The sequence below is a fragment of the Nelumbo nucifera genome, chromosome 6 (assembly GCF_055504915.1).
Source record: "Nelumbo nucifera cultivar China Antique chromosome 6, China Antique-T2T, whole genome shotgun sequence".
In the NCBI taxonomy this organism is placed as follows: domain Eukaryota; kingdom Viridiplantae; phylum Streptophyta; class Magnoliopsida; order Proteales; family Nelumbonaceae; genus Nelumbo; species Nelumbo nucifera.
In genome coordinates, this window is record NC_142654.1 from 52,479,218 (window position 1) to 52,493,365 (window position 14,148).

The 14,148-nt window shown below is 35.4% G+C and overlaps 1 protein-coding gene across 3 annotated transcripts; it reads left to right on the plus strand.

Moving 5' to 3' along the window:
* Positions 1-1,073: 1,073 nt before the first annotated feature.
* On the plus strand, positions 1,074-12,440 carry APS2 (Pseudouridine synthase/archaeosine transglycosylase-like family protein). 3 transcript variants are annotated; one of them, XM_088890799.1, is made up of 6 exons: positions 1,184-1,326; positions 1,460-1,799; positions 4,339-4,744; positions 5,178-5,438; positions 6,964-7,050; positions 8,046-8,481. In XM_088890799.1, the coding sequence occupies exons 2-6, from the start codon at positions 1,531-1,533 to the stop codon at positions 8,181-8,183; spliced, it is 1,161 nt and encodes a 386-aa protein (XP_088746925.1). In that variant the 5' UTR covers positions 1,184-1,326; positions 1,460-1,530; the 3' UTR covers positions 8,184-8,481. The 3 variants fall into 3 exon arrangements, with proteins under 3 accessions (XP_010244083.1, XP_088746924.1, XP_088746925.1); XM_010245781.3 differs by having other exon boundaries at positions 1,074-1,799; XM_088890798.1 differs by lacking the exon at positions 8,046-8,481 and adding an exon at positions 12,216-12,440 and having other exon boundaries at positions 1,084-1,799.
* The last annotated feature ends 1,708 nt before the right edge of the window (positions 12,441-14,148 follow it).

A 14,148-nucleotide genomic window follows, 5' to 3' on the forward strand; every position in this document is an offset into this window, starting at 1 on the left:
GGTGGCCAGAACGGTTCCTTTTCTGTGTCGTTTTTTAAAACCATGATGCAAAGGAGAAGACTTCAAAAAAAGTCAATACCTAAGGTTGACCCCAATCACTCTTGATGGTTATTGTTCACCACCGGTAATGCTTGTTTGTCACCACCAGTTGGAAGGGGGGAGAGAGAAAGAAGAGAACCTGCGAGTGAGCGAGAGGAGAGGAGAAGAGTGGGAAGCATGGCTTTTGAACCTCCGTTGACCCAAACGATCTGACCGTTCAGCCCGAGAACCATCTAGGCAACCGGTTTCTGCTTTACCCCAAACTCGGTCCCTGGTAAAAAATTGTTATCAGAACAAGTTGTCCATTCGAACTGGATGGTCGAACCATCAACCTAGAAACCTATGGCCAAAATGGTTCCGTTTCTGTGTCGCTTTTTAAAACCATGATGCAAAAGAGAAGACTTGGAAACAAGTCAATATCTAAGGTTGACCCTACCGCCGGTGATGGCTATTGTTCACCGTCAGTAATGATTGTTTGTCGCCGCCGGTTGGAAGGGGGGAGATAGAGAGAATAGAACTTGCGAGCGAGCGAGAGGAGAGGAGAGGAGTGGGAAGCATGGATTTCAAACCGCCGTTGACCCGAATGGTCGGATTGTTTGGCTCGGGAACCCTCAAGGCAACTGGTTCCGTTTTACCCCAAATGAGGTCCTTGACCAAAAACCGTTGAATTGATCAACCACTTGCTGACCCAGACGATCAAACCGTCGACCTGTTCAATAGTTTTTTGCCATTTTTTATTTTTAATTATTTTTTAATTTTTGTTGTTATAATGGGCGATCCGTTCAAACTGAATGGTCAAACCGTCGGCCCGAAAACCGGTGGTCATAACGGTTCCGTTTTCGGTCATTTTTTAGAAGTTAAAACGATGGCGGGAAGTGAAAACTCGTTTGTAACGGCGTTAAGTTATCCCGCACGCTACAAATGTTCACACGAAGTGGACCTTTTGCGCGAACGGTGCCCTGACTGAAGCCGACGACTTCGCAACGCAGGCCCCTCCGCTAGTAATTACGTATTAGATATCCTCTAATATTGGCATAAACGTGTGGACGTCTTTCCGGTTCATGGCACAGTCTGCCAAAAAAGCCTTCCTCTCCACCAATCTTGCAGGGTAGGAGTGCATACAATGACCCAATTTTATCGGATCTTTACTCTTTTTGCTTCTGAGGAGCGCTATTTACTTTGCCAGAAATGGCATTAACCATTAGAGCCCACCTCACTACGACACACCTCAACTTTAACTTCCAACCTACAACAAGAACCATCGTATACAGAAGAAGAAGCCAAAGCGTAAGAATTCAACCCAGACCCATCTACCATTCCAATCCGCTAGTACATTTTGTTTCTTTTCCTTCAATGCCTACTGTTTCTTCTTCCTCTGTGAATGGTTCTTCTGTTATTAAGAGCTCTCTGATCGACCCAGATGGTGGAGCCCTCGTTGATCTTGTTGTGCCGGAAAGCGAAAGGGCGTCGAAAAGGGCCGAAGCCGAGTTGATGCCCAAGGTGAAACTTACCAAGATTGATCTTGAATGGGTTCATGTTATTAGCGAGGGGTGGGCTAGTCCGCTAAGAGGCTTCATGAGGGAAGATGAGTACTTGGAGAGCTTGCATTTTAACTTTCTGCGGTTGAAGGATGGAACCATCGTCAACATGTCGCTTCCTATAGTCTTGGCAATTTATGACAAGGATAAGGAAGAAATCGGGTCTTCTCCTAATGTGGGTTTGATTGGACCGAACGGGGATTTGATTGGCATCCTTAGAAGGTTAGTTTTTATTTCTGTTCCCCTCTTGAGAATTTGTAAATTTGATACTCTTTTCTATATTGGCGTTTAGAACAGAGATGGGAAATTGGAATATGGCTTCTATGACTTTCGAAGACCATAGAAAAGCCTAAAAAGAGAAACTTGAGGATCGTTGTATACTTCAAGCTCATGGACGGCATTGGGGATGGAGTCAATTTTTGTTATTATAAGATTTCTGCTGAGTTTTTGATTCCTAAAGTGGTTTGAATTGCCTGAGAAATTTCCATTTCATTGTCTTGATGTTATGACATACATTTCATTTAATTGAGAGGAATTGAATTGGAATTTGATTCTCTTGTTAGCGGGACTACTAGTACTAGACTATAGATAGTGAAGTTGCTAACCTTTTCCAGTTTTTGAATACCCATCTTGTTTTGGAAAAGATTTCTACCTCATTCTTTGTAATGTAGAAAATGGCTTTGTCCACATAGAACTTATTTTGGTCCATGATTTTGTTTCTAGCCGGCAAATGAAGTCCACCTCCTCTCCTCTTCTGCCTTAGAGACCTTTCTTCTTAATTTACCATTTCAATTGCTTTCTCCAATACCAGAAGATATGCTTTACTTGAAAATTTGTGAGTGGATATAATGAGTTCCATATAGCTTGATAAGTTGATAGCATCCAATAAATCTATAAATATGCAGTTCCTAGTAACAATCATGTAATACATTTTTGAAGTTTTTTTTTGGTCCCTGTAATCTGTAATCAACCTTAAGCTGATCATAGAAAAAGAAAATAGGGAAAATAGGGTTTGACACTAAGAAAAAAGGGTTTGGTCCGTTTGGCACAATGAGAGATCTCCTAACTGCCACCCTCTTATATTAAGATTATAATGACAGATGAAATAAAAATGCTACCCTTACTTAAATATAAGAAAAGATAAATCTTCTACCATACTTCTAACTGATGTGGACGCCGGCAACAACAGCAGTAATTTAGTGCAGCAGCAGCAGTAATTTAGTGTTCTCAGCAGCAGCAAATTAGTGTTCTCATCCTATCTTATCTATTCAGTATTCTTACCTTATCTGCTTTCAGTAGTAGGGATTAGTAGGAGTCTTATCTATTCAGTGTTCTTATCTTATCAGTTCAGTAGCATGGATTAGTACGGAGTCTTATCTTATCTTATCAATAGGATAGATTAAGGGAGTCTTATCTTATCAGTTCAGTAGGATAGATTAATAGGGAGTCTTCCTAAAAGTAGGACTCTTATCTCTTGTAATCTCCTATTTAAGGAGCTGAGAATATTGAATAAAATCATCGAAAATTTCAGTCAAGAAAGAGAGCAAAGGAGAGTTGGTGATCTCTTGAACAAATCACCTTTGGGGTGGCGAGATAGGTTCTTCAAGAAAAGGGAGGAACAAGGGAAAACAGGAGGTTTTCCCCGTGGACCAACCCGTGACGAGATTCTATTCGCGGCACTGAATAGATAAGACTCCTACTAATCCCTGCTACTGAAAGCAGTAAGGTAAGAATACTGAATAGATAAGATAGGCTGAGAACACTAAATTGCTGCTGCTGAGAACACTAAATTACTGCTGCTGCTGCCGGCGTCCACATCACTAACACTCCCCCTCAAGCTGGAGCATAAATTTCATAGAGCTCCAGCTTGTTACAAACATAATCCATTCTTGTACGACTCAGCCCTTTAGTGAAGAGATGAGCTAACCGATCATCTGACCTTACAAAAAGGAGTGACTATGTCACCACTTGTAGCCTTCACTCTGACAAAGTGAAAATCTACTTCTATATGTTTGGTTCTTTCATGGAACATTGGATTGGATGCAATGTGAACAACAGCTTGGTTGTCACAAAACAACTTTATGGGTTTGGAGATGGTTACTCCAAGTTAATGAAGATGCTTCAGCCAGATTAAATCACAAGTGGTATGTGCCATTGCCCTATACTATGTTCTAGCATTACTTTTAGCAATTACACCCTACTACTTGCCCTTTTAGGTAATAAGTAGATTCCCACCTAGACATGTGCATTAGTTGGTGGTGGACTTCCTATCAATTGAGGATCCTGCCCGATCTGCATCTGAGTATCCTTCCAGTAATAATTGTCCACCTTTCTTATATAAAAAACCATGGCTTAAGGGCACCATTTAGGTAACACAGCACCCTTATAACACCTTCCCAATGATTAGGTGTGGAATTATGATTTTAGAAACCTAAAGAAAGTAGGGAAATAGGGAGAGATCTCCTAAGTGCCACCCTCTTATATTAACATTATAATAAAAGATGAAATTACAATGCTACCCTTACTTAAATATAAGAAAAGATAAAATATGCTGCCATACTTCTAACAGTCCCAAAACCATCAGTTTGGTACACTTTATAATCTGCATCCTGGAGAAAGGTTATGCTAGAACAAAATTTTATCTATTATCCGAATTCAAGACTTATACATAATTTCTAATGTGTTTTTTGTGACATCCCTTTCCTTCTCTTCCCTTGATTTTCTTTATTCTTTTTTTAACATTGAATTCATTTTTGTATAGTATTCAAATTTACAAGCACAATAAAGAAGAACGGATTGCTAGAACATGGGGTACAACTGCACCGGGATTACCTTATGTTGAAGAGGTGATTAGTCCAGCTGGAAATTGGCTCATTGGAGGGGATCTGGAAGTATTGGAACCTATTAAATATAACGATTGTCTTGATCACTACAGGCTCTCACCCCGTGAACTCCGGAAAGAGTTTGATAGGCGTCAGGCTGATGCTGTATTTGCTTTTCAGCTAAGGAATCCTGTGCATAATGGACATGCATTATTGATGAATGATACACGCCGACGACTTTTGGAAATGGGTTATAAGAATCCAATTTTGTTGCTTCATCCTTTAGGTGGCTTTACGAAGGCAGATGATGTTCCCTTAGATGTTCGGATGGAACAACATAGCAAGGTTGTTAACCAATTTTTTGTTTTCTATCATAAATAGTTTGACGCTGTTTTCTTTGGAGAGTAAGAAAGGTTTAGAACCTATAATATCTACAATTGTCTAGGTGTTCGTCCAATAAAAGAGAGAGTGTCTTGGTAGGAAAATACAGTCATCCATGGATGCTCATATACATTGTTACAAAAGGTTTGCAAACAATTGAAAAGGAACACTACTTCTCTGGTAAAAGAGGATAGAATCTTAAAATCATTTGCCATCTCATTTCTTTCAACAGGCACATAAGGTTTCTTGTTGGTGCTTCATCCACTTTTTATATGGTCAAAAGAACCATAGTTATCACAAGGAAATCAATGGCTTTCCTTATCAGTTAGGAGCTTGCAAATTTATATGCTGCCATACAATTTGTGACATTGCCTTAAAAGTTTTTGATCCTTTTCAGGTTCTAGAAGATGGTGTTCTTGATCCTGAGACTACTATTGTTTCTATTTTCCCATCACCCATGCATTATGCTGGTCCAACTGAAGTCCAATGGCATGCCAAGGCGCGTATAAATGCAGGTGCTAATTTCTATATTGTTGGTCGGGATCCTGCCGGTATGGGTCATCCAACGGAAAAGAGGGATTTGTATGATCCTGATCATGGGAAAAAGGTGTTGAGCATGGCTCCTGGCTTGGAAAAGCTAAATATTTTGCCATTCAGGGTATGCCTTCAATAACACGTTGTTTTTGCAACCATTGAAGCTCTGTTTTTTTTACATATTTTTATTAAATACAACTTTTGTGGATGGTTAGTGTAAAGAACTTGCAATGCTTCCTTGATAATGATCTTTAAAATTGCTGGAGATATCCTATTTTTTGACAGTTTAAACAGTGCTTTGTATATGCATGTGACTACTGAAACTTGTGAAATTACTTTTTGGGAAGTTTATTTTGTTTGTCCTTAGATTTTCAATAATCTTCCTCATATTTGAACAATTCAAGATAGAGCTTTATGAATGAACTAATACCTTGAGTATGACCATTGTAATGTTTATTAGGCTTCCAAAACCACATTAACAGAATGCTTGCATAGTAAGGTTCCTGTAGTTACTGCTGCTTATATACAAGGGAATATCTATAATTTCGGAAAGGTATGATTCCAGAATAACTTTGACCAATCAACTCCCTCTCTCGGTAGATGAATTTTGATGAATACCAGTTGATTGGTTATAAGTTTTTCTGGTATCATGTCTTTTTGGCATCATAGTCAACCCTTATACAAGAGTATCTTTTCTTCTTCTATATGCTATTGTTTTTTTATCAGCTAGACTTTTTTTTTTCCCCATTTCAATTGTTATGTAATATCAAATCTACTCTATACAAGTTACCGGTTGGTCAGTGTTCATAGAATATCTAGAATGGACTAACTTGCCATGATTGTAATAAAGCTTTCAGTTCACATGCATCTTTTGGGGGGAATACAAAGATCCTCATAGTTCTCTTGATACCAAGCCATGCTAGATCAAGCAAATAAATACTTTTAGGAAAACATTCTTGATGACAATTCAAGATCCATGTTGGATTAGGCAAAAGTTTTAACCCTCATTTATTTGGTCTTGGGACTAGTAGCATAAGACAAGCTCACATTGGTGGAGTTTTTTTGTCCTAGTAATGGATGGGACCTTAAATCATGTATCACTATATGAGATCGGTTACATCAAACCTTTCCCACCATTTAACTCTGTTCAGTGACATATCCATCATAAAGTTATGGGCCCTCAAATAATTTCTCACTACTTCAACTCATGCCCTTTTTGGTCTATCTCCAACTCTTCTAGACCTTTCAACTTGTGACATATCACTTCTTTTAACTTAGATGGTCTCCTTTGCATGTGACCGAACCATCTTAGTCCATTTCCCCTCATTTATCGCCTATTGGAGCTGCTCCTATGTTCCTTTGAATAAGTTAATTTCTGATCCTATCCTTTCTGGCGTTCTTTCTCATTCATCTCAATATTCACATTTTTGCTATACTTTATTTTTGGTCATGCTATTTCTTCACTGTCTAATAACACTTGGTTCTATGCAACATGTTGATCTTATTACTGTTTTATAAAACTATTGTTTTAGATTAGATGAATGTCATGTTTATGGCTTTTGAACAAGAGACTTGTGCTGGAAAATTTTCTTTAGTTTTCCAGCTAACAATTATACCTTTTAATTTTTTAATGTCCTATTATTTTCCAGGTGGCAGCATATGACACATTGGAAAAGAAGATGGCATTCTTTGACCCTTCACGGGCTAAAGATTTTCTCTTCATATCTGGGACTAAGGTATGCACATGTGTTTTTGTTCTCTTTGATAGAAATAGCTTATTTCAGGAAAAATATGAAAAACAAGTTAAGTCTTTGATTTTGAGAATGTTTAGATTTCTTCTACACACTGCCAAAACCCTATTTATTTGTCTAAAATATGAAATCTGTGTCCCTTCCCTTAGAGTCTACCTTTATTAGAGGTGTCACTATGTTATGCAAGCACTTGTTTTTATTTTCCCTCTCCTAGGGTGGGAGACGGGATTGGGTGTAGAACAATTTTATCATTCCACTTGGAATCTTGTGCATGAGCTAACCAATTCAAAATGTCCTAGCAATTTTCTTAGCGTTTTAATGCTTAAGTCAAGAAAACAGTATCACAAAGAGAAGGCAAAGTTCATAGGAAAAAAAAAAATGGTTAAGGTCATCTTTTTGGGTGAATTCTTAGTGTACTGTGTAGTAGTAGTTTAGGAGACCTAGGTGGGAACTGTGAATTGCTTCCCCTGCATGAACTCTCATGAATGATTATGCTGTTAGGGAGATTATAGGCACTGTGTGCAGCCTCCCCTGCTGTTAGGGAGATTATTTATGACTATTCTGTCAAGGAGCTTAATTTTCCTCTTTAGAATGTTTCAACTGTAGCACATACTGTGCATTTAGATTGGACCTGTCTGCTCTACAGGGTTGCTTTTGTTTCTCTCATTTTACTTTACCAGGATGGAAATTTAGGAAACTTAAATTTTTCCATTTTATATTGGGAAATAACTGAAAGTACCTTTTACAAATCGACCATGTTGTTTCTATTCTTGGTCTGGAATGGTATGAGGATCCTAAATTTAATTGGGTATCTTTTTGGCCCCTAAAGGCTAAGACAGAAAACAGTACTTTTTACACAAGAAAATTTCTTAAAGAATTTTATAGTAGCCATTTGTTTCAATCAAGGTTATGAAATCGTCTTACTCTTATTCTGTAAAACTTTTTGAATCTTAGCTAGTGGGTTTACTTTTCTGTTGTAGATGCGGACTTATGCAAGAAATGGAGAGAACCCACCTGATGGGTTTATGTGCCCCGGGGGATGGCAAGTCCTAGTGAAATATTATGAGAGTTTGCAAGTTGAAGAGACTGGCCAACAACCAGCTCTATTGTCTTCTTAGATATACATTTGAAACCAGAGTTTCTGGAATCGGGTTGAGGGGGAGCAGAGGGAACGAGTATGAAATTACTCTAGGGTCTATAATAGAGCATCAATATATTTCATTATTATCATCTGATCTATTCAAATTGAGCAAAAATAAGTGTACTAATATGCTTCTTTGCTTTGTCTCTTGAGTATTGAATTTTGACGTGGGATTTAGTATTTTGCCATTTGTATGATTTATTTATGTGTTAATGCATATTGCAAAAGATAGGGAAACCTATACAAGGTTTGTAAAGGTTTCCATACATTTTCCTTCCTTTCCCTAGTTTTTCCTTCAAACCAAACACAACCTAAAGTGATCATTCAGGTCATATGTTTGAAAAATGAAATCATACATATTGGGAAATATCCCCCCTAATGAGCTCAAGACCTGAAGAAACTGCTAGTGTGTGTGTTTGTGTGTCTGAGAGAGAGAGAGAGAAACCAAAGAAGCATGGCCACTAGTGGTAGTAGTCCTTTTGTATCTTTTTGTTTGCTAAGAAACCAATTGTTGAACTAGCTGTGGGTTTTGTGCAGGTCATAAAAGTTAAATCCAGATACCATATATTATATATGGTTAAAACTTGATTGCACACATGCATATCACATGCTATATAAGTAAAAAAGGTTTGAAATTTAAAGAATTAATGTAGATTACATTTACTTTATATGTCCTAACATAGTTTATTTGCATCTTATATAAAAATAAGCATTTTTTATAACCCCAAACTATACTCTAGATAGAGGGCCGTCACTATTAAAGTTCATTAAAATTGAATGATACAGGGTTGGATATTGCCTGCCTTGCTCCAAAGCCCGAGCATACAAAGCTCTCTCTCAGCATCTCAAACCCACCCAAGAAAAAGCAAAACATTACATAAGCCAGAAAAAAAAAGACGGATTACAGACAGAAAACCAAACACTTTTAAGACATGTAAACCGAAATTATCTTCAAATAAGGTCAGATCTCTTAGGAATTTGATAATTTCTTTCATAGGCTAATTGGGAACTCCTATCTAGGGGTGCAACTTGGGCGCCAATCTTAGTCCGAACTGACCCAGCTCGAAATTTTACACGGGCCGGGCTTGAATTTTCGGTCATTGGGTTGGTCTTGGGCCTTAAGCCCAAATTTTAGGGTCGGGCCCAGGTTGACCATAAACCCGTCCCACCCGCCTGACTTGCACCCCTACTCTTGTCATCAATACCTTTAGGCAATAAATTTATTGACAAAAAATGAGGGCAAATAGGATAATTGGTTATTGATATTAAATGAGTTGAAAAGAGGTAATTTTAAGATATTCAATGCATTCAATTATCTCTTATTAAATCCAACATTTAAGGTATTAATTTGTATTCACCTTCATTGAGTCATATATTTAAGGCTTTTTTTGTTTTTTTCTCATCATTAAATTCTATAGTTAAATCCATACATAATAAATTAATAATTTCAATAACATAAAAACTTATACTTTTAATATCTACCTGGAAAAAAAAATAGTGTTTTCATCTAGGTGGTGGTAAGAAATTAAACTATTTTGGTCAAATGGGTCAATCCATGTTGTTACAATTAAATAATAAAATTTAAAAATATATAAAATGCAAAATATAAAAACTAAAAAAATGGAAATGTTTTTAACATCATATATTTGGCATATTAAACAATAATCAATATGATAGACAATGTTTTGAAAATTGACTCAAAGGCTGACCCGCTTTTGCCTTCGGGTCATTGATTTGATAATCAAGGTCAAACGAGTCAAATCGCTCTACGTCAACACTATGTGTATGTAAAAATACATATTTTATCAATAAATAGTATAATTATGTTTTACATATATTGTATAAATATGTTTTACGACATATAATATATGTATTATGTTACATTTATTTATGTTTTTTAATTCAGATTTTAATTTTTTATTTATGAAAATATTAAAATTTCAATTTGGGGCCAAAAAAGGGTTTTTTTCGTAAAAAGAGCAAGGTAAAACACCTAAGGCCCTTGGGACATATAGATCTTGAAAAGTTATCAAAATAAAAAAAGTAACCCCAATCAAACATCGGAGTGCAAAGTTATGGTTTCTAAAAGTTTGCACATAATTAAGTATGCAACCTATAACTTAGTTATTGGGTCGAATGGGGCAATGGTTGAACCACTCGGGTTAGATGGTTTTTAACTAAAAGGGGGAGTTTTAACAAAACCAAACCCAGGATCAAGGCCGAGTGACGGTTCCAACGGTTCAACTGGCCAAGTCAACAATAGGTTGAAAACATTAATGATAAATAAGAAATGATTTTTATTAATGATGGAAATGGAATGTAAAATTTAAAACCAATTGGAAGTAAAACTATTTTCCTATTATTTCTCGTTAAATCTCATTTCTAAGTTATATTCTCTTATTAAATCCTATATTTAAGATATATTTTTCTCATTATTAAATTTTAGTAAATAAATCCATAATATTATTTTTAATAATATAAAAATAAATATTTTGGAAAATAATTTGAAAACAAAACCACTTTCTTCCCTTTTGGTGGTGGGTAAATAATTCAACCATTTGGGGTCAAATGTTTTAATAAACAATGTCATAATGAAATAATAAAAAGTAAAATATATACAATATATAACACAAAAAAATAAAAAGAATTGGACATGTCACTAATATTGTATATTCATTAGACTGAAAAAAGTAAGTATGAAATGTAAGAAGTATTTTTATAAATGATGAAAATGGAATGCCAAAATTAAAATCAACGTAGAAATGAAATGTTATAGTTAAATGATAAAATTTAAAAAAATAGAAAATACAAAGAATCACAAAAATAAATGTTATACATAAGATATAATGTTATATCTTTATAAAAAAATAAAATATTGGGTACATCTATAATATTATACATTCATTATATTGAACAAAAATAAATATTATACATAAGCTATAATTTTATTAACAATGGAAATGTAATACATAATTTAATGTCAACCTAGAAATCAAACTTTTCTTTTGGGTTACGGATTAGTGGTTAAAGTCAAATGGATTAATCGATGATATGATAGTTAAATAATAAATATTTAAAAAGTAATAAAATAGTACGAGTAATCAAAAGAATATTTAAAAAAGTTATATATTAATTATGTCAATCAAAAATTAAGTGTGATAAATAAATCTTATTTATATAATGTAGACGGAATATATAATTTAAAACTGATTCGAAAGCAAAGCTATTTTCTTATCTAAATGATGGGTCAATGATCCAACTTTTCAAAGAAATTCATGATGTCATAATTGAATAATAAATATTTAAAAAAATATAGAACACAAAAAATAAAAGTACAGAATTATGTCAAAGACATTTCGAAGCATTTCTAATGTTGTAGAATCATTATATTAAATAAAAATTATTTTTATTTAAGACAAATGGAACACAAAATAATAATAATAATTGTAATTTAAAATTTCTACACATGCACATTTAGTGCAAGTATTTAAGTTTATTTTTAGTCATATTGTTTCTTTTATTAATTTTCAATTTATATCTTAACTATGATATATCTAGAATTCAAGTAATTAATATGAAAAAAATTGTCATACGTGCTTTGCACGTGCTTAATTACTAGTACCATAAAATCTATGAAAAGCAAATAGTAGACTTTTGTAAGCATTTCAAAGCAAATCACCTCCTCCCACCGGAATTACCATGGCAAAACTTAGTCTGCAATGGGTTTTGAATGTTTGTTCTTTTATTTACTTCCATGTTCTTACTTTAGGCTGCGTTTGGTTGCAGTGTAATTTTATTTGACTAGTACAAATGCATGGGAGTGTAAATGAAAAAAATGCAAATTTTGGTTTAACTTTGTTTTGGGTTTTACTTTATTCTGTTTCATGTTTTAATTTACATCATTTGTACAAAATAAACTTATATTTAAAAGAAAAATAGGTCAGAATTTATACTCAAATCATTTGCACTGCTATAATTTTGCATCAATGCAAATTTGTTTGCATTGCAGCCAAACACAACCTGAAGAACATGATGTAATTGTGGGTGAGGGAGACAAGTAATGAGTCCGGTATCATAAATTTTGTTGTTTGGGGAGCGCCTTTATATGGATCACTGTGTACCTTGTAAGTTATAACCCCCCTCGGCTCCCTTGTCAATACACTTGCAACCAAGCAACAAGGGAAGTTAAAAAAGCAAAATGTTTCATGCTTTATCCAATGTGAATTAAGCACGATCTCTGGGTCTGATCGTGCTTAATTTATGAATTAGATGAGCAAGCACTGTTTGTTGGATTATGAGGACTGGTCAAGAATCTTCTTCAGAGATTGATGTTTTGGTCTGATGTCAGAACCCAGATTTCCTACTCACTTGTACACTTTACCCTTTGTAAATTGCAGCCACATATCTCACAAATCGAGATGGCAATGTGTGGCTGCAATTCACCGCGGGTAAAGTGTGGTAGAGAATAGTGGGTAAATCTGGTTTGTGTCAGAATCTAGATTTTCTACTCTTTTTTTTTTTCCACACTCTACCCGCCATGAATAGCAGCCACACATCTTATAATTCAAGATCGCAATGTGTGGTTACAATTCCCGATGGGTAGAGTGTGGGTAAAGAGTAATGGGCAGGAAATCCGGTTTTGTTAGAACCTAGATTTTCTACTTACTTTTTCTACCCACACCCTACTCAATATCCATCATGAATTGCATCTAGACATCTCACAATTCAAAATGGCGATATGTGGCTGCAATTCATGGCGGTAGAGAATAGTGGGCTGGAAATCTGGTCTACTGATGTCATGGTTGTTGTTGCTTGGAAATGGATCCCTTACGATGTCCTTTGATCGCATGTAGTTGCTAAGAGATCTCAACTCATTGTCGACACTTGTGGATAGGGGTGGATTCGAGCCAAATCGAGCCGAATACCTGGTTATTCGAACTAGTTTTGTCAAAACAATGTCAGGCTTGAACTCAATTCGACTTGGCTCAAAAGTTCACAAGTTCGAGTTCGATTATGAGCTAAGCTTCCTATAAAAAATAAAGATTATATATATAAAAATATATTTTTTATTTTATATACAAAAAGTTAAGAATTATAAAAGTTATTTATTATCATACATACACAAAATATTATATAATGTTTATTATTATACATATAAAAAATAAAATAAATATACATATAAAAATTGTTTTTATTTCACTAGAATCGAGCTTGGCTTGATTAGCAAACAAGCCTATGTATTAGGCTCGAGTTCGGCTTAAACCGAGCCGAATCAAGCTTTTCATGAGCCCAGCTCGAATAGCTCATGAAAAGCTCAATTCGTTTCCACCCCTACTTGTGGAGTGGTAACGTTTGCGGTGTTGTGCCCTTGAGAAGTAGTGAATTGGTAGATATAGATAAGAAACGTGGAAAGAGGTCCAATGAAACTCTAGATAAGCATACTTTTTCTCCACAAAAGTAAGGGTGGCAATTTTTCACCCAACCCGCTGAACCCACCCATTTACTTGGTGGGTTGGAAATGGGTCGATCACCCATTGGGTCAATTTAAATGGGTTGGGTTGTGGATAACCATTGGGTTAACCACTAAAGATATAAGTATTAATTCCTTAGCCTTTTTTTAATTTTCTTCATTTGAATGAAATAATTTATAATTAATACATTAGTTTTCTATTAATTATTGATTAAAATTAGTTTTGTCTCGAATCAACACACTTCACTCAAATTGACATAAATCCAAATCAACTTGACCCAAGTTCGGACCAGCTCAACTTAGTCTAAATATGAATAGGCCCGATCACCTTGGTTTGGTTTGTTTGGGTTGATCAGACCAATCTAAACCCGACTCGACCCATGACAGGTCGATCTGGGTCGACTCGAATATGAAAATGGTTCTAATGGGATGGTTTGTCTCGTATCTGCACAATCTGACCCGAATTCGAATG

What these genes read in the sequence shown, in the direction of transcription:
- APS2 (XM_010245781.3), top strand. Translation starts at nt 1,228, where the DNA reads ATGGCATTAACCATTAGAGCCCACCTCACTACGACACACCTCAACTTT. An exon ending in TTGATTGGCATCCTTAGAAG is followed by an intron (nt 1,800 to 4,338) that starts GTTAGTTTTTAT and finishes ATTTTTGTATAG; the next exon opens with TATTCAAATTTACAAGCACA. An exon ending in GGATGGAACAACATAGCAAG is followed by an intron (nt 4,745 to 5,177) that starts GTTGTTAACCAA and finishes GATCCTTTTCAG; the next exon opens with GTTCTAGAAGATGGTGTTCT.